Raw genomic sequence first — 22,526 nt, 5'->3', positions numbered from 1 at the left:
TGCCCATAGAATGACTGCTGGCAGAGGAACATATAACTAGATCCGTCCATCATCCTCACATTGGAAAGTTGCGTTTCTAATGGGGAAGTTGATGGATAGTCCAAGTCACAAACCTCCACTAGCAGCCATTGTATAGAAATTGATGTGCATGGTGCAAATAATTAATAAATGGTTATCTCAGTAGATTAAACAACATTTTTGAGCAAGGTGCAACAAAAAGGTGCATAAATATGGACCATTGACTTAAATAAACGAACAAACCAAACGCATCAAGCAAAACGATTGATACATGAAAATCCACCCTAAAGTTAATTGGACATCATAACAATGATTTAGGGGATATGAGTAACGGAAGAATACCTATACTATACAGTTAATGATTGATACATCACTTTGTTGACACATACTTTCTGTTATTTTGGGTCAAATACCTAAATATTTCTATGGTGTTTTATCCATAATAAAACATGAAGAACTCCTATGAAGGGGAAATACTTAGCTTACAAGACAGGAGACAAAGATACATAGTGAGTGCTATAGCAGCATAAATCCCAGGTACTGCTATAGATTGATTCAGATTGGCCATTCTCTTCGTTGAGTGAACTCTGAACAAAGTTGGTAATGATTCTTTTATGTTTGAATGTTTTATATGTTTTAGTTCTGTTTTCCAATTTACAGCAATATAACCTCTCCACTCCGTGCTCCCTGTTCAGCATGCTGTGAAATGGCTTTGCCTGTACTGGCAGAAAGGGTCAGCTACATTATAATGGCAAACAGGTTGTATTATTTTGTCATAAAACAAGTGCAGGATTTCTCTCCATTGACTATGCAGTCAGAATATTATTGTCTCAGGGAATACTTTCTCTAGCTGGACTGTTTTCTACATATGTGTCACAAACTGATGTATGCAAATTGTCTTTTCAGAAAGGAAGAATACTTGATCTCTAGTGCCACCTATTAGAAGTAGCAATCCTACAAGTCATCGACCCTTAGAATTGTTACTTCCAATGGGTGGCACTAGAGTTCACGTCCTCTTTCTCTCTGAAGAGACGGTTTGCATGTTTAATTTCCCAGGAAATCTTTGTATAGCCTATAAGTCTCCTTACACTCGCCACAAGGAGAAGCTTTCCCTCTTAGAAACCAATTTGTAGTAATGGCTGTCTAGTGCAAGACATCCTATAAAAACATCATGTTGATTTGCATATAAAATTAAAGAAGTTGTCCACTACTTTTACATTGATGCTCTATCCATAGGATAGGGCATCAATGTATGATCGGCCATGGTCCTGCACGCGGCACCCCCGCCAATAAGCTGTGATCAGTGGCGCCGACCTCCGTCTGGAAGTGCTCACCTGCGGGGCTCCGCCATCAAATAGTAGTGGCCGCCGCGGTGTACTGCACATCCGCCTCCTTTTCAGTTGAGTGTGAGGCGGATCTGCAGTAGACCGCAGCGCCCACTACCACTTGACGGCGGAGCCCCGCAGATGAGCACTTGCGGCTGGCAGCCGCCACCGACACCAATAACAGCTGATCGGTGGGGGAGCCGCGTGCGGGACCCCGGCCGATCATACATTGATGCCCTATCCTACAGATAGGGCATCAATGTAAAAGTAATGGACAACCCCTTTAAAGGCAGTGGAGATAAGAAAATGTTTCTCTTGGCGGTTTTATCTATGAGCTGTTTCTGATGTTGTCGTCCTGCCCTGCTTATAATAATGAGCTTATCTTCTGGATCCAGCTGCGGGAAACATATACATAATAATAATTTTCCCTATAGTGAAACGGTTGGCAAAGAGAGGATGTACGTCCATGAAAACTCTACTTACTCCTGAGCAAGGGCCACTCTACACATTGGCTGATAGATGTGTGTGATGAATGGAGAGCCCTAATAGGTTTCTCCAAAAAGGATAGATAACTTATTTACCGATTTATAGCCCATTCTTGACATCCTCTCACTTCTGTACTAATTTCTCTCCATTAGGCTTCTTTGTTCACGTATGTATGTAGTACTATTCTGAGCCCAAGCAACACTTCAGCTGTACTTTATATTATAAGGCTTCTGCTTAGACAGATTTAGTTAGTTCCTGTAAATTACACAGAGCCAGTGTATAGTGCAGTGATATTACTATTCATATTAGTATCTGCTCCCTTTGGAGCTCACAATCTATTAATCTGCTAGTATGAGCGTCAGTAGTGGACTGTAAACTAGCTTGGTGCACTAAGCATAACCCTGTGACTGGCACACATAGATAGATAGAATAGTTATGTATGTGGAAGTATAACGCTAAGCAGCCACCTTCTCACTGATGATAGGGCTGTGAGAAACTGTTCCTTACTATGGCATTACTTCACTTCTATATGGCATTATCTGCATTCTGATGAGAACAAGTGATTTAACCTGTCTTTGTATGTATGGTATTTTATCCCATTTATGTGATTTGTTTTCAAATATACGTGACACCTAATGCTGAAATCTAATTTTTTTAAAAACTTAGGTGGGAATTTATCAAGACTAGTGTTTTTTATACTATTCTTTATCCAGGGTTCGTTAAGAGCGTTATGTGCCAAATTCAATAAGGGGCGCATGTCTCCTAATGAATTTGGCACAGCATTCAGCTTCCAGTTCTCCAGAGACTGAAGCATACTCCATTTTTGCAGCCACTTTTGTCAAGCTTGTGGTGTAAATTATAGTGAATCTGTAGGGCTGGGACAGGCCCGCACCCCTATGCAAAGATCCTCCTCTTTAAAAAAAAAAAAAAAAAAAACGTTGTCAGAGCTGGTATAAAAATACCTACGTGTCAGAACGGGGCCAGAAGGAGGCGCTCATAGACTTATATAAATTAGCGACCTCCGGCTCACTCCATGAAACACTGGAGCAGCCGGCAGGTGACTATCTGCAGCACCACTCCAGCGGTGAAAAACAAATTGCTGGAGTGCCTTTAAGCGCTTCATGGTATATCACTCCCGAATAACCGCTGGGATCCAGGCTGGGCTGCTGGTGTCCTTTCCATTTCAGAGGATGTCGGTAGCTCCATGTTGGAATGCATATCATCTTTAGGTTAGGTTTCATAAAATAAACAAATAAGAAATTAAAGAACCTCATCCACAACTACCACAAAAGACTTCAAGCTGTCATTGATGTTAGAGGGGGCAATACACGGTATTAAGAAATGGGGTATGTGAACTTTTGATCAGGGTAATTTGGATGTTTTTGGTCGTCATTAAGATTTTAAAAGCGAAAACACCGTAGTTTGACAATAAATGGCTTCACCCAACCAATAACCATGAGTGGAGAAAAAGGTTTTTTGTTATCATTCATATTCTCTGAAACAAGGCCAAGAAAGGAAAAATTCTGCCGGGTATGTATACTTTTGAGCACAACTGTGTGTTAGGTTAGACTTGATCATTCCAGTCTATGGGTGTGCAGGAAAAAACCAGATCCCATTGTGAACATCTGTATAGCATCAGATTTTTACGGATACATTGCAATTCTGTAACACAGGAGAATGTAAATTATTAATGGCAGCTTTTAAAAAAGAAAACGGATTCCTTACGGAAACTGTGACTTTTCTTTCATCGCTTGTGTGAACCCGGCCTGAGGCCGGAGACACATTAGCGAATTTAAAATGGGTCCGATTTTGATGCTGGAGAGTCGGACGAGTGTTCTGCGATTTTGTTTCCGATTCTTCTGCGATTGCAATGCGATTCTGCGTTGTTGTTTTTTCCTACTCTCAGCGTATGTGATGCTATTTCCATCTGTTTTTCATGGGATTGTGATGCAATTTCCTGGGACAGTGGAGAATGTTACTACAAAATCGCATGGCATTCGGATTACTCGAGTGCCGTCCGATTTAAAATCGCATCCACTAATTTTTACAGCTGAATGCGATCCGATTTGAGATTACAATTGCAGCATGCTGCGACTTTTTTTCAGTCCGATTGCGATCCGATCTGGATAAAAAATCGCAGATGAACACTGAATCATAGAATAACATTGGTCCGAATGCAATCCGATTTTTAATTGCATTCGTCCGATTTCATCACAAGTGGGAGCAAGCCCTAACACTGGTAATAAACGCACAAAGTTGAATCACTGTAATATTTTGTAATTGGTATTGATTATATGGATTTGGAAATACTAGAGCAATGGCGTTTTTGTTTTCTATATGAGCCATGAGTTCCATAATGTAATGCACCAAACTCCTTTTGATATAGTGCTCATATTTCTTATGAGAGGGCACTTACTATGAGAGGGTATGGGAGAATCTTTGGTGGAGTATTTTGTCGGTCATATCACTTCTTTTGTCTATTTTTAATTTGGTAGATCTGGATTATTATTGCCTTCTTTGGGTTTGAAGGAAATCTGTCACAAGATTTTTGCTACCCCTTCTGAGAGCAGCATGATGTAGGGGAAGAAACCCTGATTCCAGCAATGTATCAGTTACTGGGCTGCTTGTTGCAATTTAAAAAAAATAAAAAATAAAATTGTATCTGCTATATATTTACCAATTTTGTTAGTGCCGAGCCCTGTATAACCCCACCCACACCACTGATTGGCAGCTTTGTGTGTACACTGTGTATAGGCAGAAAGAGGCCAATCGGTGATGGGGAGAGGTTATACAGAGCCCCTGAATATGGAGGACTGCATGGCATCAGGTTCACTAGTCCTCTAGCAATAATTTCCTGCTGATAAAACTATGATTTTAACAAAACTATAGAAAGCAGCTCAGTAAGAGACACGTTGCTGAAATTAGAGTTTCTGTCTCTACATTATGCTGCTTTCAGATTTGGTGACAAAATCCTGATTACAGATTCCCTATAAATAGAAAGGTAAGACGAAACACTTGTCTCCATTCCGTGGTAGGTCAGTAGGTGTATATATTACTACATGAATTAATATAACCATTTTTGCACGTTAAGACTGGTTATTATTTGAAGTTAAGTTTGTTATGTTGGATTTCATTTCTGAACTCTACTTTTGTATCATTTTGCATTTTATTGTCTCCTCCCCTCCCCCCCAGATACTCTGATTCCAGCAATGTGTCACTTATTAGACGGTATGCTGCTGTTTCAATAAGCTCAGTGTTTTATTAGCAGAAGATTATCACTACAGGACTAGCTGTTGCTTGCCTCCTAGTCAGCTGATCTGTGTAACCCCGCCCCCACCACTGATTTCTCTCAATATGCGGTGTATATAGAAAGCTGCCAATCAGTGATATGGGAGGAGTTATACCGGGCTCCGCATTTAGAGAACTGCGAGAAAATGACATCAAGCAGCCCAGCAAGTGACACATCGCTGGAATCAGCGAACATCATGCTGCTATCGGATTACATAGTAAAAGCCTGGTGATAGATTCCCTCTGATAAATTATCCAGTGCATGTGTCTGCCTTGTGATGTGAGTACCCTATATTTGATATCTTCTTCAGGCGCTGATTTAGTATCTCTCCACCTATTTTACGAGTCTTCTTAATTATATTGAAATAATTAATACAAATCTTTTGAATGTTTAACTCCATGAGTGTGTATTTATTTATGTAGGTTATCTAAAAATTATTTAGAAGTATAACTATGTTCAGCTATAGTGTGTGAATTAACTTAATAGTAAGTTCTTGGCTTACATGATGTCAGACTAATAATAGCTAAATGTTATATCCTTGTTTAGGTTAAAGGCCAGGCTATTGCTGGCAAGACCCAAGAGGAGCTGGTGGCCATACTGAGGAGCACCAAGCTAGGAGAGACCGTGTCTCTAGTGGTGGCCCGGCAGGAGGATGCTTTTCTGCCCCGTGAACTGGTAATTTCAATAACAGCACATTATTGATGCTTTTTCCTTGTCAGACTGACTGGGTCTCAGTGAGACGGCGTGCAATAGTCTGCTAGCTCAGCGCACAGTATATCAAAATCAACAATGATTTACTATCAGTCCATGAAATTTGATTTTCAACCCCAGGTGACATCATAAGCTATGGGATGTGATGTTGTCATGGGTAGAACACAGCTCCTGATTTATGGAGAAGTCCATGAATATATCCAACTCTGGAAAAAATGTATAGATGATTTAAAACCACCATGACAAGTCGTAAAATGTAACCCTGCAGGATTTAAAAGGCCCGGCGAGGTAAAGTGGCACGCTGATCTGATCCCAGCATGATAAATGCCTGGTTAAGCTTGTCACCTCTTATTGTCTTACTCACATGGATTCAGTAAACTCTTTGTGTAATTCCTAATAAGACGTGAGATATTCTGTAATTATAACACATGTGTCACTGGCGATTGATTTCACAGACTTCAGGCTTCCTTTTCTTTGTCAGTTATTTCATACAGAACCACATTTACATTTGTAAGAAAGTTACACCAGCATGTGTGGACACGTGAGAGCCGACCACATACATGACTGCTGAAATGGTATCGCTTTAATGTATAGCTTCCAAGGGAGATGAAATAACAGGAGCCGTAGAATACTTTACTGATGCAGCAATATTACTCTTTTTACAGCGTTTATGAGACTATGAGACTACACGTATTCATTGTGTATTATTTCATTTTCCCCAATTTAACCTCTTTTTTTATATTGAAACTGTGCCTTTAATAGACATGGTAAAATAACGTTGTAGTTGTGATCTCCTGTATGTATATCAGCCCATGTGTCTTAGTTGTTGGCTATGTTCACGTGCAGTGTTTTATTGATTTTTTTTTTTCTTTTTTGCAAATAGTATACGCTGCGTCAACAAAAGCGATGAGATTTCCGATTTTTTTCCTGGCTGAATTTGAGCACTGCATTGTCTAAAGTCAGCAGAATGTCAATTCTTTCAGTGTTTTTGCAGCAATGAGAAAGTGCAAAAATGTTGCAAAAAATACAGCAGACAGATTTTGTTGCATTTGTGCAGTCTTTTGCTGTGTTTTTGGAGAATAAAACTAATATTATTAAACATGTACTGAAGACAAATCACACTTGTAATCCAAACGAAAAATATCAGCAAAAATGCACCAAACAATGCAACAAAAACTGCTCTTGGCATCAATGAAAGCAGGTTTTGGCTGCAGAAAAAGACGCTGGGTTTTAAATAAGCAGTCCTATTTTTTTTCACAATATTAGGCCCCTTTTACATGTCCGTGTTTGCAGTATGTAGGGCTCCATTTTTTTCATGGATACCACACAGACCCATTATAATCTGTGATACTGCACACTTGTCCCTGTGTTTGTACGGACTGTGCATTCATTTAAACCACATGGAGATTTGTCAGTTTTTTACCAGCAGCACGGATGAGAAGGGCCATTACAAGTGGAAAATAATGTGATCAAAAAGCAAAATAGAAAAAAAAATGGTACCGCTGAAAACGTCATCTTGTTCCGCAAAAAACAAGCCGCCATACAGCTCCATCAGTCGAAAAATAAAAAAGTTATAGCGCTCAGAATAAAGCAATGCAAAAAAAATATTTTTTTCTGTAAATTTGTTTTATTGTGTAAAAGCGCCAAAACATAAAAAAATATACAGTAAGTGTAGTATCGCTGTAAATGTACTGACCCGAAGAATAACGCTGCCTGATCACTTTTACCACACGCAGAACGGCATAAAAAAAAACCTCAAAAAACAATTCCTGAATTGGTTTTTGTTAATTTTACCTCCCAAAAAACGGAATAGAAAGCGATCAAAAAATGTCACGTACCCAAAATTGGTACCAATAAAAATGTCAACTCGTCCCGCAAAAAACAAGCAATCACATGACTGTCGGCCGAAATATGGAAAAATTATAGCCCTCAAAATATGGTGATGCAAAAACTAGATTTTGCAAAAAAAAGCGTATTTTAGTGTGTGACAGCTGTCAGCCATAAAAACCCAATATAAATCTGGTATCTCTGTAATCGCACCGACCCGAAGAATAAAGTAATCTCATCACTTATACCGCACGAGGAGCGGCGTAAAAAATAAATAAAACCAATTCTTCACCTGCTACTGATTTGTTTATTATGTCTCCGAAAGATCGCAGTAAGGCTCTGCTCACATTTATCCTGCTCTCTGCGCTGAGCACTTACACCAGAGTTTCCGTGTAAATTTCTGAAATACGTGATTCAGCCAGAACCCATGACGGAAGATTCCCTGTAATGAGGCAGATATAGACCACTGTGGACGCCGTCTAGCCTGGGATCCCACGGTGTCATTTGTTTTAGGCGTGCATAAAAGTGCGGTTGGCCCGTTTTGTGCACTTCTGAAAAAAGGACACCGCTAAACAGAGGCCAGACGGAGTCCAGAGTAACTCAGCTGCCTCATTACAGTGAATGGATCCCGCAGGGGTTTCATCTGAATTATATCACTTGGAAATTTAGATGGAAACCCCGATGTAAGTGCTCAGCCTAGAGGGTAAAACATTTTTTTGTGGTAAAAATATAATTATGCTTTTTTCACTGCCCAATGGTATAAATTTAAAAATTAAAAAATACTCACTACTTCCCTAGATGAATTCCTTGAGAGGTGTAGTTTACACAATGGGGTCACTTGTGGGGGTTTCTGCTGTTTCGGCATGTCAGCGACTCTTCAAATGTGACATGGTGTCAGCCACCTATCTCAGCCAACATAGCGCTCCTTTCTCTTCCGAACCCTGCCGTACACCAAAGCAGTGGTTTTCCCCCACATATGGGGTATCGGCGTACTCAGGAGAAATTGCACAACAAATTTCATGGTGCAATTTATCCTGTTACCCTTATGATAATGCAAAATTAAGGGATGAAAAACATTTTTGTGGGAAAAATTAGAAAATTGTATTTTTACAGCTCAATATTATAATCTTCTGTGAAGCACCTTGGGGTTCAAGGTGCTCACCACACATCTAGATAAGTTCCCTAAGGGGTCTAGTTTCCAAAATGGTTTCACTTGTGGGGGGTTTCCACTGTTTAGGCACATCAGGAGCTCTCCAAACGCAACATGGCGTCTGCTAATTATTCAGACAAATTTTACATTCAAAAAGCCTAATGGCGCTCCTTCCCTTCCAAACCCTGCAGTGCGCCCAAACAGTGGTTTTCCCTCACATATGGGGTATTAGCACGCTCAAGAGAAATTGTACAAAAAAATTTGGGGTCCATTTTTTCCTGTTACCCCTGTGAAAATAGAAAAAATTGGGTCGAAAGTAACATTTTTGTGAAAAAAGTTAAATGTTAATTTTTTTCTTCCACATTCCAAAAATTCATGTGAAGCACCTGAAGGGTTAATAAACTTCTTGAATGTGGTTTTGAGCACCTTGAGGGGTGCAGTTTTTAGAATGGTGTCACTTTTTGGTATTTTCTGTCATAAAGACCCCTCAAAGTGACTTCAAATATGATGTGGTCCCTAAAAAAATGTTTTTGTAAATTTTGTTGGAAAAATGAGAAATCGCTGGTCAACTTTTAACCCTTATAGCTCCCTAACAAAAAAAAATTTTGGTTCCAAAATTGTGCTGATGTAAAGTAGACATGTGGGAAATGTTATTTATTAACTATTCTGTGTGACACATCTCTCTGATTTAAGGGCATGAAAATTCAAAGTTAGAAAATTGCAAAATTTTTAAAATTTTTGCCAAATTTCCATTTTTTTCACAAATAAACGTAAGTTATATCGAAGAAATTTTACCAGTATCATGAAGTACAATATGTCACGAAAAAACATTCTCAGAATCAGGGGAATACGTTGAAGCGTTCCAGATTACTTACTTCATAAAGTAAAGTGACAGTGGTCAGAATTGAAAAAATTGGCCCGGTCACGAAGGCAAAAACAGGCTCTGGTGCGAAGTGGTTAAGGAGGTGGGTATTGCTTGGGGTCTCAAATGAGTTTCCATTTTTAATCGAGACTCAGTAGAAATCCCATCTGACTGGAGACGCAGTGTTAAACCAAGGCCACCCAATCAGAACGCAGTAGCGTCCACCAATTGGAGATGAGGGGGGGCGCGGAAAAGTAATTTTATGCACGCTTTTCTGACACAGTACAGTCCCTATCAAGGTGTGGATCGTTGAAATAGCTGCTGTGTGAAAGCGTCCCAACGACCGCCGAGATCGTTGGTTAGATCGCTGGGGCGGCCGAGATCGTTGGGAAGTTCTGCATGTTTGACATCTCCCCAGCGATCCCAAAACCGTGACGCAATAACGATCTCGCTAGCGATCTCGTTATGTGTGACGGGGCCTTTAGTCTTACAATTCCCGTGATGGCACCAGTTCCGTGCTGCTATCCAAAATGTCACTCTCAATGCAAAGACCGAGAGGGGTGCAGCTTTGCTATTAAAATAAGCAGTCATTTGACCCTCTTCACACACTGCTGTGGTCACAAACGAACACAAAAGCCTGTCCTGTGTCAGCTTGTGACCATACAGGAATTAAAAAGCAGTCTAGTTAGAGCGCTAAGGCACAGAATCCACAATGACAAGGACTGTAAAAGACAAACTTTTATTAAACTACAACGCGTTTCGGAAGCGGATTGCTACCTTCCTCAGGCGGTATATATCGTTGTTACATTGACAATTTGATCTTTCTTTGGAAAGGCCCCAAAAATACAGCCCTTGACTTTGATGGCCTGAACAAGAATCCTTGGGGTTTGTTTTTTACAGCTTCCATTTCAGATAGTACCCTCCAGTTCTTGGATCTTGTGTTACATTTGGAGAAATCAGGGTTGATATCCACATCGACACACTTCAAGCCTGTGGATGTGAACAGTTAATGCCTGAGCTTGTGACCATAAGCTCAGCGACAGGGACCAGTGCAGGTATAGGGCTCCATAGGCAGTAAGACTGTATTAGGAAGTTATATACAGTTATATGAAAAAGTTTGGGCACCCCTATTAATCTTAAGCTTAATGTTTTATAAAAATTGGTGTTTTTGCAACAGCTATTTCAGTTTGATATATGTAATAACTGTTGGACACAGTAATGTTTCTGCCTTGAAATGAGGTTTATTGTACTAACAGAAAATGTGCAATCTGCATTCAAACAAAATTTGTCAGGTGCATAAGTATGGGCACCTCACCAGAAGAGTGACATTAATATTTAGTAGATCCTCCTTTTGCAATAATAACAGCCTCTAGTCGCTTCCTGTAGCTTTTAATGAGTTCCTGGATCCTGGATGAAGGTATTTTTGACCATTCCTCTTTACAAAACAATTCCAGTTTAGTTAAATTTGATGGTCGCTGAGCATGGACAGCCCTCTTCAAATGATCCCACAGATGTTCAATGATATTCTGGTCTGGGGACTGGGATGGCCATTCCAGAACATTGTAATTGTTCCTCTGCATGAATGCCTGAGTAGATTTGGAGCGGTGTTTTGGATCATTGTCTTGCTGAAAGATCCATCCCCTGCGTAACTTCAACTTTATCACTGATTCTTGAACATTATTGTCAAGAATCTGCTGATACTGAGTGGAATCTATGCGTCCCTCAACTTTAACAAGATTCCCGGTGCCGGCATTGGCCACACAGCCCCAAAGCATGATGGAACCTCCACCAAATTTTACTGTGGATAGCAAGTGTTTTTCTTGGAATGCTGTGTTTTTTTGCCGCCATGCATAACGCCTTTTTGTATGACCAAACTACTCAATCTTGGTTTCATCAGTCCACACTTCCAAAAAGAAATTGGCTTCTCCAAATGTGCTTTTGCATACCTCAGCCGACTCTGTTTGTGGCGTGCTTGCAGAAACGGCTTCTTTCGCATCACTCTCCCATACAGCTTCTCCTTGTGCAAAGTGCGGTGTATAGTTGACCGATGCACAGTGACACCATCTTCAGCAAGTTGATGCTGCAGCTCTCTGGAGGTGGTCTGAGGATTGTCCTTGACTGATCTCACCATTCTTCTTCTCTGCCTTTCTGATGTTTTTCTTGGCCTGCCACTTTTGGCCTTAACAAGAACTGTCCCTTTGTTCTTCCATTTCCTTACTATGTTCCTCACAGTGGAAACTGACAGGTTAAATCTCTGAGACAGCTTTTTGTATCCTTCCCCTGAACAACTATGTTGAATAATCTTTGTTTTCAGATCATATGACAGTTGTTTTGAGGAGCCCATGATGCCACTCTTCAGAGGAGATTCAAACAGTAGAACAACTTGCAAGTGGCCACTTTAAGTAGCTTTTCTCATGATTGCATACTCCTGGATATGAAGTTCAAAGCTCAATGAGGTTACAAAACCAAAAAAAGTGCTTTAGTACGTCAGTAAAAAGTAGGTAGGAGTATTTAAAACAAGAAAATGATAAGGATGCCCATACATATGCACCTGTCGAATTTTGTTTGAATGCAGATTGCACATTTTCTGTTAGTACAATAAACCTCATTTCAAGGCAGAAACATTACTGTGTCCAACAGTTATTACATATATCAAACTGAAATAGCTATTGCAAAAACACCAATTTTTATAAAACAGTAAGCTTAAGATTAATAGGGGTGCCCAAACTTTTTCATATAACTGTATGTTACTATTCCCATCTGATTTAATTTTTTTTCTGGAAATCTACTTTAAAGTGTTAAGGGGGTAATAAGTCTAGCGTAACAATAACTAAACCTGTGGTGGAACGTGAGATCTAGAGAAGCACATACTAAATGGGCACACAAAGTGTTAAATGGACCTGTTCCTGTTGTATGTTATATGTCTGTGTGAATGCACACTAAGGGAAATCTTTTTTTTTTTTTTAACACATTGATAGGTTAGTGTATGGTAAATGTACCATCATTCTGTTTGTCATTGACTGAGCTCCTAAATGTCCTACCGGGGGTCAGTATGTGCCTGTATAACTCTCGCTGTCTGCCATGTGAGATGTATCGGTGCCATTCTAGACTCTGGATGTGGGGTCCTGCCTTATCTTGATTGATGTAGGTGTGTGTATTTGACCCTGATTGAGGAGTGTGCAGGATGAAGGTCTGCTCAAAAGCTTCCCTTTCCTGTCTATCAGAAGGAATTGGCCAGACAGTGTCATCTCTCCCATAAAACAACCTTTCAATTCCTTTTATCGGGAGCCTCATTTTCCTTGTAGCACATGTCCAGGTTTTCCTGTTTCCTTGTTGTTTTTACTCTCTCCTGTATATATGTGTAAGTGTGGGAATTTATGAGTGACACACACAGGAAACGCAGTGGAAAGTTCCATGTCTGAAATTTAACCCTTCGTATTTTAAACAGAATAGAGAAGTGCTGCTCTTTTTATAATGAGGTCACTCTGGATAAGTGTAAATTGGGTTTATTATGTATACATATATATTTATTTTTTGGCGTTAAGGGCTACCAAAAAAAGCACAGATGGATGTAGCTCTGTTGGAAACAAAACGCATTAATTAAATGATCCATATGTACGTGAAGAAGATTATCCACTAGTGGCCAATCTTTGTGTAATCATTTCATGGCCCCATTTGAAATACAAATACAAGATAATCACCTTTTGCAGTGACCCTATTCCAGACTAGTCTGGAGTCTGCTGCAGCCAATCAGCATCTGTTGATTGGCTGCATCGTGTACTATTTAGTCAGAGTGGAAGTCCTTACAGATGGTACTTTAATAGGCTAGAGCCGACCAGAAGCTGCAGACCCCTTAAACAATAATGTCTCGGGATCTGGCAGGAATAATGGCACCATTTCAGCAATGTCAGGAGGTTATATATTATCCACTGCTATTATTTTAAATGGAACCCTGAAGGGGTTGTACAAGAATTGTCCAGAAACGAACAACCCCTTTAAGTGTTCATCATGTGTTAGCAGATCAATCTACCCTGATTTGTGAATCATTGTGTCTTATGTACTGACTGGTGGTAGCTTGTTGTGGACATATAGGACCTTGACAGGGTCTGTATAAGGCTATGTTCACACGTTGCTTTTTTGCTGCGTTTTTTATGCTGATTTATGCATATTTTAAGCTGCGTTTTATAATAGTATGTGAAACCCATTTATTTTTGTGATTTTCACAAATTTAAACCATGATCTCTTGGTCTCATCACCTGAGTTGGCAGTTAGGATTAGTACAATTTAATTAAAATTAGTACATGTGAGGAGCTGGCTTTGTTCTAAAGACTATTGGGCCAATGCACGTAGAGCGGAATCCGAGACTCTAAGGGATGCTGAATTTTTCAAGCACAGAGCACCAGTTACGTCAATCTTATTGTTGTGTTCTATTAGAGATTTGCTTGCTCGTCAGTTCAGCCTCAGGACTTAATGTTTCCATTCAGTGACAGTAAGCAAAGGAAGACTTGCAGGCTGGATCTTATGCATACATAAGGCCTGACCCAAGATTAGTAATCAGTGAAAGCAATCAAGCCATTGTTTTCTCAGCCACTAGTCCCATTGTGTGGCTGGGATAGTAGTCCCAATGGAGCTGTCACCACAGGGGGTGTCACATGCAGTCCAAGGTGATGGGCTTCTGGAATATTCTTCATTCTTTGAGATAAAAGCAAATGGGGAGGGTGTGAACACTTCTGCCCATCCAGGAGGCTAATCACATTAGAGGGAGGACAAGTAAGCCACATGTTTTAGTGAGAGTTGGTGAAGTGACGTCAAGGGACTAGGATCAATTGCTGAGGTCCCAGAGCCCATGGATGAATGGCCTATGGAGTTTGGAGATCGGTTGCCGGCTGGGCTCGACACACGTGCTACGGTTGTTAGATCTGTTGTCTGTCTTTAACAAACTTTCTTAAGGACTGTTGCTGCTGGATACATGGGCTTTGGTTGTGTTATTTGTCGTCTCAAGGAGCGTTGACTGGGGCTACAGACTATACTGGCGGGAGATACAAAATCTGTGGGCCGACAAAAGTTGGGAGACAGTGAGTATTGCCTGGTACGAGGCAGTAGGACTACCAGCCCTAGGGGAGGGGATCTTGTGAACTGGGGACAATGTATTTTGGCCATCTACTCGGAGTTGTTGTAAAACCATGAATGTAAGGGAAAAAAAGTAGTTGCATTGTTAACCGGCCTTGGTGATTATTACAACTCGCAACCTCAGATCTTCACAGTATAGTTTAATTAAAGTAGTGATATGTGAAAAGTAAACATTGGCCAACCAAGGTGTGAAATTGAACAATACCTGGTCAACTCAAAGGCTCACCAAAGTGAGAAAGTAAACAGTGTCCTACAAACTCAATGCTCTGCCAATGTATTAGGTAAACTATTCATGACCAATTCACCTCCCTATGCTGTTATATTTGTTATTTTGTATTTTTCATGAACTCATATGAACTTTTTTTGTTCATAATTGTCAACATTTTTTCAGACATAAAATTCTTTTTCCATTAAATAATTTGATCAAATTGTCCTTTTTTCCAAAAATGGTTTTGTGGTTTCACATATGTATTGCATTGGTGACCTGTGTTCATTCTTCTGTGGAGGAAGCAAAGGTGAACTTTGAGATCCTGAAAACTCGGCAAAAAATGCAGTAAAACTTTTTGTAAGCAGTTTCTTTACAGTCAAGAGAGCTGGTTTTGCCTGCAGCAAAAACGCAACATGTAACATAGCCTAATGGTGTCAGCATGGTAATAAGTAAAAAAGGAATAAAATACACCAAAATATATTCATTTGAATACTGATTTGAAATTATTTTTGTCTTTCACCATGCCTTTCTATTATCATGCTCGTTTTAGCTGCTTTATGCGAAGTTGCGATTTGCCATCATCTTTGTTCTTTATTAGACTAATACTAGGTTCATTCACAGTTCTATAATCAAATAATTATTCACATTTGTCCTGTACGTCTCATTCAACCTCAGGTTTGGCCAACAGTTTCTTTATCCATTTTCACGGATTCTTCAAAGCTTTCACAGCAGAACTCTTGAGTTAAAAGGTTTGAAAAGTCACAAAAATTTTGCACAATGCGACGATGCGCAACATTTTTGCAAATTTTGGTATGAAATTCTTGGTGACCCCCATTTGTCAAATTCATGACTATCTGCATCATTTCTCATGCCACAAATCTTACTCCAGTCACTGATGGGAGTAATATTTGTGACAAGGACACAAGACAGCGCACAGCACTTCTTGCCTTGCCTGATTCATTAAGACTTAGAGTTCTATAGGGAAATTCACTTGATTATAAAGATTTACCCAAACTACAATAAAGGAAAAGTAGAGCAGTTATGCAGGGCAATCTGTGTTTTCCTTTCCAACTTCTCCCTTGCACTGTTGTTTTTTTGATAAATCCCTCCAAAGTCTCCTACCTAATGTGATAACCTAGTCGTGCTGCTGCTGCATCTGATATTTTGTTGCTGTGTTTGGTTTGAACTAAAAAGAGAAATAAAACAAATTCTATTTTTCTTTAAATTTTTTTTTTAAAGTACTGGGGTTTGGTAATATCTGGAATGTGGAACTTACATAGGCCAAGTGAGGCAGAGGCTCCTTAAGGGCTCTGTCATGTTCAGAGCACTTAACGCTTCATTTGCATATGAATGTAAATGGTTATTTCTCAGAATGCAGCAAGGGATAGACTAAGGGGTCAGTTTATTTTCTTTTCAAAGACCTGCATTCTCTTTCATGCAGTTTTTGAAGGGGGGGTGGAGTGGGTGATCTTACTGGCAGATTTCATTTAAGGCCCCGTTCAGACAGCTGTATGTGTAAAGCGGGTTAGTCACATCTGCAAATTCCAAAAGTGACTGGCTCCATGTGCAGGTCTGTTTGCTTGTCTACATAATGAACGCATGCAGGAGCTACCAGTATTCTCATGATATTTTTTCATCTATAAAGTGGACCAGACTAGTCCTATTGGGCCTTTGATCATGTGAAAAATTGTTGTTATGCAAAGGCAAACATGAAAGTAAGAAACTTTGTAAGATTTGAGGGGGAGGAGGTGGCTGGAGCTAGAGGAAGAGTTCCTCCCTCCTCCCCCCCTCATATCTACATAGAATTATATCCGTAGCAGCTGCCATCTCCTATCTCAATAAGGGGAAAGTTTGTCTTCACTGAATACCTCAGAATTGAGAATTTCGATAATGACTGATCAATTTTGATACCCCACAGATGCTCAATCGGGTTTAGGTCTGGAGACATGCTTGGCCAATTCAGCACCTTTTACCCTTAGTTTCTTTAGCAAGGCATTGGTGGTCTTGGAGGTGTGTTTGGGGCCATTATCATGTTGGAATACTACCCTGCCGCCCAGTTTCCGAAGGGAGGGGATCATGCTTTGCTACGGTATGTCACAGTACATGTTGGCATTTATGGTTTCCTCAATGAAATGTAGCTTCTCACAGCCGACAGCACTCATGGAGCCTCAAACCATGACACTCCCACCACCATGCTTGACTGTAGGCAAGACACGCTTGTCTTTGTACTCTTCTCCTGGTTGCCGCCACACACGCTTGAACCATCTGAACGAAATAAGTTTATCTCCGTGTCCTTAGTCTGCTTGTCTTCAGCAAACTGTTTGTGGGCTTTCTTGTGCATCATCTTTAGAAGAGGCTTCCTTCTGGAATGACAGCCATGCAGACCAATTTGATGCAGTGTGCAGTGTATGGTCTCAGCACTCACTGGATGACCCCCACCGCTTTAACCTCTGCAGCAATGCTGGCCGCACTCATAATTCTATTCTGAAAAGACAACATCTGGATATGACACTGAGCATGTGCACTCAACTTATTTGGTCGACCCTGGTGAGGCCAGTTCAGAGTAGAACCTGTCTTGTTGAACCTCTGTATGGTCTTGGCTGCCGCTCAGTTTCAGGGTGTTAGCAATTTTCTTATAGCCCAGGCCATCTTTATGTAGAGCCATAATTCTTTTTTTCAGATTCTCAGAGAGTTCTTTGCCATTAGGTGCCGTGCTGAACTTCCAGTGACCAGCATGAGAGAGTGAGAGCGCGATAACACCAAATTTAACATGCCTGTTCCCCATTCACACCTGAGACCTCGTAACACTAATGAGTCACACCATGGAGGCAAAATGGCTAATTGGGCACAATTTGACCATTTTCACTTAGGGATGTATTCACTTTTGTTGTCTGCAATTTAGACATTAATGGCTGTGTGTTGAGTTTTTTTTAGAGGGCACAGTAAATTTACACTGTTATACAAGCTGTACACTGACTACTTTATATTGTATCAAAGTGTCATTTCTTCAGTGTTGGTCCATGAGAAGATACAATAAAATATTTACAAAAATGTCAGGGGTGTACTCACTTTTGTGAGATACTTTATTACAAAATTACTTATTTTCATGTGCAATATTTATTTATGAAATATAAATTAAAATGACGGTTGCGCTTTAAATAGTATTACGATATGGCATTTGACTGTATAGATAATCACATTCTTATCAAGCTCACAGATCTGTGAATTTCTTGAGAGGGTAGTTCAAGTTTAATCAATTACTTTTCAAGCTTTTGTTGTCATAGTTTAATAAGTGTAATTACTTGCTCGTTTTTAACACAAATTCCTGTCTGACAATTTCACACAGTAACATGGTAATGATTATATAAGATCTCATTAGCTGGAGTTAATTATTTACTTTGGTGAGAAAACCATTTCTTAAAATATATGACGTACATGTCACTCGTACATAAGTTACATAAGTTACTAGCGCAGAGGTGTGATTTTTTTTTTACATAATAACATTACGTTTGTCTGCATTTAACTCTATAATGTTAGAGTTTTGTAACCTAAAAGCAAGTTTTATTTCATTCTAAAGTGGTTAATACAGGTTTTTTAACTAAAGCTCAGAGAAGTGATATGTAGGTTTTGTAATATTGTAGTTCTGGTTGAAAAGCCAAAAAAAGACATTAACTAATTTATCCCCCAAGACTGTTTTCACCTTCATGACCAGGGTAAATTTTGCAATTCTGACCACTATCGCTTTATGTGGTAATGACTCTGGAATGCTTCAACGGATCCCCCTGATTCTGAGACTGTTTTTTCATGACATATTGTACTTCATGATAGTGGTAAAATTTGTTTGCTATGACTTGCGTCTATTTGTGAAAAAATTGGAATTTCTGCAAAAATTTCAAAAACTTTGGAATTTTTAACTTTCATTTCTATGTCCTTAAACTAAAGAGTTATGTCATACAAAATAGTTAATAAATAACATTTACCACATGTAGTGAATGGAGTATATACTACTGCGCTCGCAGACGTAAAAAATAAGTGTCTGAAAGAATCTAGAACACCAGGGTAAACATATGTCAGGAGTAATGCAGATAATGCTGTAATAGACCTACCTACAGTAGTGTCAATAATAAAATGGGAAAAAAAAATCCCTGCACCTGCAATCCCCTATTGTGCTGCTATAGGGATCACAGAGACAACTGATAAAATCATCCAATTAGACACTACATATGGACCAGTGCAGAGGATAGCACAATGGTTAAAGTACCTGTGTAGTTTGCTTTGTCCTCCTATATTGTGCTGGGTCCTGGAATCCCCGTATAATGCCTGGTGGTGAAAAAGTCTGTAATGGGAGCGTCCTCCCAGAGATGCCCCTTGCCGTGAATCTTCTGCTGGTGCTCGACCTGCGGCGTGCCCCGGCTGGAAGCTACACCGCTAGCTGATGCCGCATACGGGGGGGGGGGGAGTAGTTAGGTTGACGTCACTGCTCAGAGAGCCTCAGAGCAGCCACAAAATCCAACGCGTATCGAAGGAATCACTGAAGAAGGAGGACAGTGATTCCTCCAATACGTGTTGGATTCTGAGGCTCTCTGAGCAGTGACGTCACCCTAACTACTCCCCCCCCCCCCCCCCCCGTGTGAGGCATCAGCTAGCGGCGTAGCTTCCGGCAGGGGCACGCTGGCTACAGTTTAGGCACACTGGGGCTCAGAAGGGAGTGGGGCATTTGGATTTGGGAGTGCAGAATTTGCTGAATTTTTCTTTTGGGGGGCGAGGTGCCATTTCACTTTTCCAGAGCCTTTGTACTACCTGTAACAAGGAAGCTTCCTTTAATTTCCATTAACAGATGACAGACCAGAGTGGGGACTTGCTTTTTTGTGGATTGGCTTGATGCTTTCGTTGGGTACATTTTACGTAACGTTTTAAATCACATTTATTCTGTGCTTTATGCTGGGCACTTACTTTGGGGTTTCCATCTAAATCTCAGAATGGCGTGATTCAGATGAAACTCCCGAGGGACCCATTCACTATAATGAGACAGCAGAGTTTCTCTGGACTCCATTGGGCCTCTGTTCAGCCCTTTATGCACGCCTAAAAAGACGAAAATCACCAGATCATAGGCCAGAGTACGTTCACAATGTCTCCATCTGCCTCACTATAGGGAATCTTCTGCCGGAGGTTCTGTCTGAATCACGTATTTCAGAGATTTACACAGAAACTCCAGTGTAAATGCTTAGCGCAGGATAAGTGTGGCTAGTAGTGCGATCTTTTGGAGGCAGAATGAACAAATCATCAGCAGGTTAAGAATTGGTTTTATTTATTTTTTACGCAGTTCCTCGTGTGGTATAAGTGATTAGACAACTTTATTCTTTGGGTCAGTGTGATTACAGCGATACCAGATTTATATTTATATTTTTTTCTGTTTGGCAACTGTCAAGCACTAAAAGACGCTTTTGACATTTTTATTTGTCCCATTTTTGGTGACTTATCATTTTTTAATCGCTTTCTATTCCGATTTTTGGGAGGCAGAATGAACAAAAACCTGAAAGCGATACTCAAGAAAGTTGTAGAGAAGGATGGACTGGGATTATCTGCTGTCATTCCTGCTCTTCTCGGTAAGGGAGGTTCCGCAAGCCTCTACCAGCTTTTCCTCGTTTGAGCTCCCATATGGACGACATCCGCGAGGACTCCTTCAGCGGTCACATGACCGGCACCGTGTGACTGAAGTGGGCGTTCCACAATGACATCATTGCAGGTCCTGTGGTGAACTAGTTGTAAACAGAGCAGCTTCTACTGCTCTCCACAGGGGACATTAGCAATCAAGACAGAAAGAATTATGTGGTGTTAGGGAAGCACTAGAACAATTTTGTGTGCTATAACCTTAATCCCCTGTCTAGTTGTTCTAGCGCTTCCCTAACACCGCATAATTCTTTCTGTCTTGGCAGCCTACCTTGACGACATTGTAGTCTTTAGCCCAGACTGGTCTAGTCACCTACCTAAACTACAGGCCATTATGGATGCTCTAAGGAAGTCGGGATTTACCATAAATCTGAGAAAATGTGCCGTTGGGAAAGAGGAGGCCAGGTACTTGAGCTATGTCGTTGGAAGAGGCGAAATAAAGCCGCAAGTAAATAAAGTGGAGGCAATTCAGACCTGGCCGCAACCGCTATCCAAGAAGCAAGTAAGAGAATTCCTGGGAATGGTGGGATATTACCGGCGGTTTATCCCAAATTTTTCCATGATGACGGCGCCGCTGACGTATCTCCTAAAAGGCACCAGATCAACCATGGTGAAGTGGACGGAGGAAACAGAGACCCGTTCCAACAGATGAAGCTAGCATTGTGTAAGCAGACGGTCCTGGTCTTACCAGACTTTAAGAAAGAGTTTGTGGTCCAAACGGACGCTTCAGAGGTTGGTCTAGGAGCCTCTCTCAAAAGATAAATGGGGAAGAGCATTACATTCTCTATCTGAGCCGGAAACTTTCGTCATGCAAGAAGAACTACGCAATAGTAGAGAAGTTGTGTCTAGCCATAAAGTGGGCCGTAGATACACTAAGATACTACCTACTAGGCCGGAAGTTTAAGTTGGTGTCAGACCATGCCCCGTTTAGATGGTTGAAGGAAAAGAGGGGTAAAAATGGCAGTGTAACTAGATGGTTCCTAGCTCTTCAGGACTTCAACTTTCACATAGAGCATAGGCCCGGGAGGTTATACGGGAACGCTGATGGGCAGAGGGGGGTGGAATATGTGACAGAGTCACTGGTATAATATATGAGGGGAAGTATGTGTCACACAGGTTGCTAGCCTGTGTGAACTAAAACCAATAAAATTTCTGCCAGCATGTTAAATGCTGGGGGTTAACGCTTTTAAAGTGTGTGGTTTTATGGGAATGACCTAGAGATGGGAGGGAAGTCATTCCCCTACCTCCCCTCAGGGTGTGGCTGAGCAGGGTTAAATGGTCAGTCAGCTTTGTTTCTCTAGAGTGTGTGGTCTGGAGCGTGAAGTCTCCAGGCTGTGTTTGGGTGAAACCAGAGAGCAACACCGGGGGACTGGTGTTGCTGAAGACTTCACTGTGCTACCTGCAGCGGGCAGAGCCTCGCTTAATATTGGACTCAGTTATACCGTATATTTTTGTTTCTACCGTTAACTTCGAGAGGGTCTGTTTATTTTTATGGGACACTGCTGGAGTTTATGCCACTGAATAAACCAGCAGGAAGTTAACCCAAACCGTGTGTCCTGTGTCTGCCTCTGGAGAGCCGAGCAAGTCACTTTACCACAATATATATAAACACATACATATATAATTTTTTTGTTTTTAGTCCGATTTTTTTAAAAACAAATATTGGTGCAATTTTACAATTTTTTTTTACTTTGTCCCTCCATGGGACTTTCACTTTCAGCATACTAGTCGCTGTTATAAATCATTGCAATGCAGCAGCAAATAGGCGTATGATGACTCAGTCCTTCTAAAATGGAAGGGGACAAATGGACATCAAACAGCTACACACAGGCAGAAATTTCTGTGACCAG

The 22,526-nt window shown here is 40.6% G+C and overlaps 1 protein-coding gene across 5 annotated transcripts in view; it reads left to right on the top strand.

Annotated features, from left to right (window-relative positions):
* The window catches only part of PARD3B (par-3 family cell polarity regulator beta), a 2,083,049-nt gene that overhangs the window by 561,627 nt on the left and 1,498,896 nt on the right, over nucleotides 1-22,526 (top strand). For all 5 annotated transcript variants that reach the window (XM_073646400.1, XM_073646398.1, XM_073646401.1 and 2 more), the window contains one exon: nucleotides 5,665-5,793. In XM_073646400.1, the coding sequence (XP_073502501.1) occupies nucleotides 5,665-5,793 (129 nt within the window). The remainder of the gene's footprint in view (nucleotides 1-5,664; nucleotides 5,794-22,526) is intronic.

This window comes from Phyllobates terribilis, unplaced genomic scaffold (genome assembly GCF_046119375.1).
Source record: "Phyllobates terribilis strain yellow unplaced genomic scaffold, ASM4611937v1 Scaffold_9__5_contigs__length_417890890, whole genome shotgun sequence".
In the NCBI taxonomy this organism is placed as follows: domain Eukaryota; kingdom Metazoa; phylum Chordata; class Amphibia; order Anura; family Dendrobatidae; genus Phyllobates; species Phyllobates terribilis.
The sequence above is the reverse complement of the archived record's forward strand: the minus strand, read 5'-3'. Positions and strand labels throughout refer to the sequence as shown.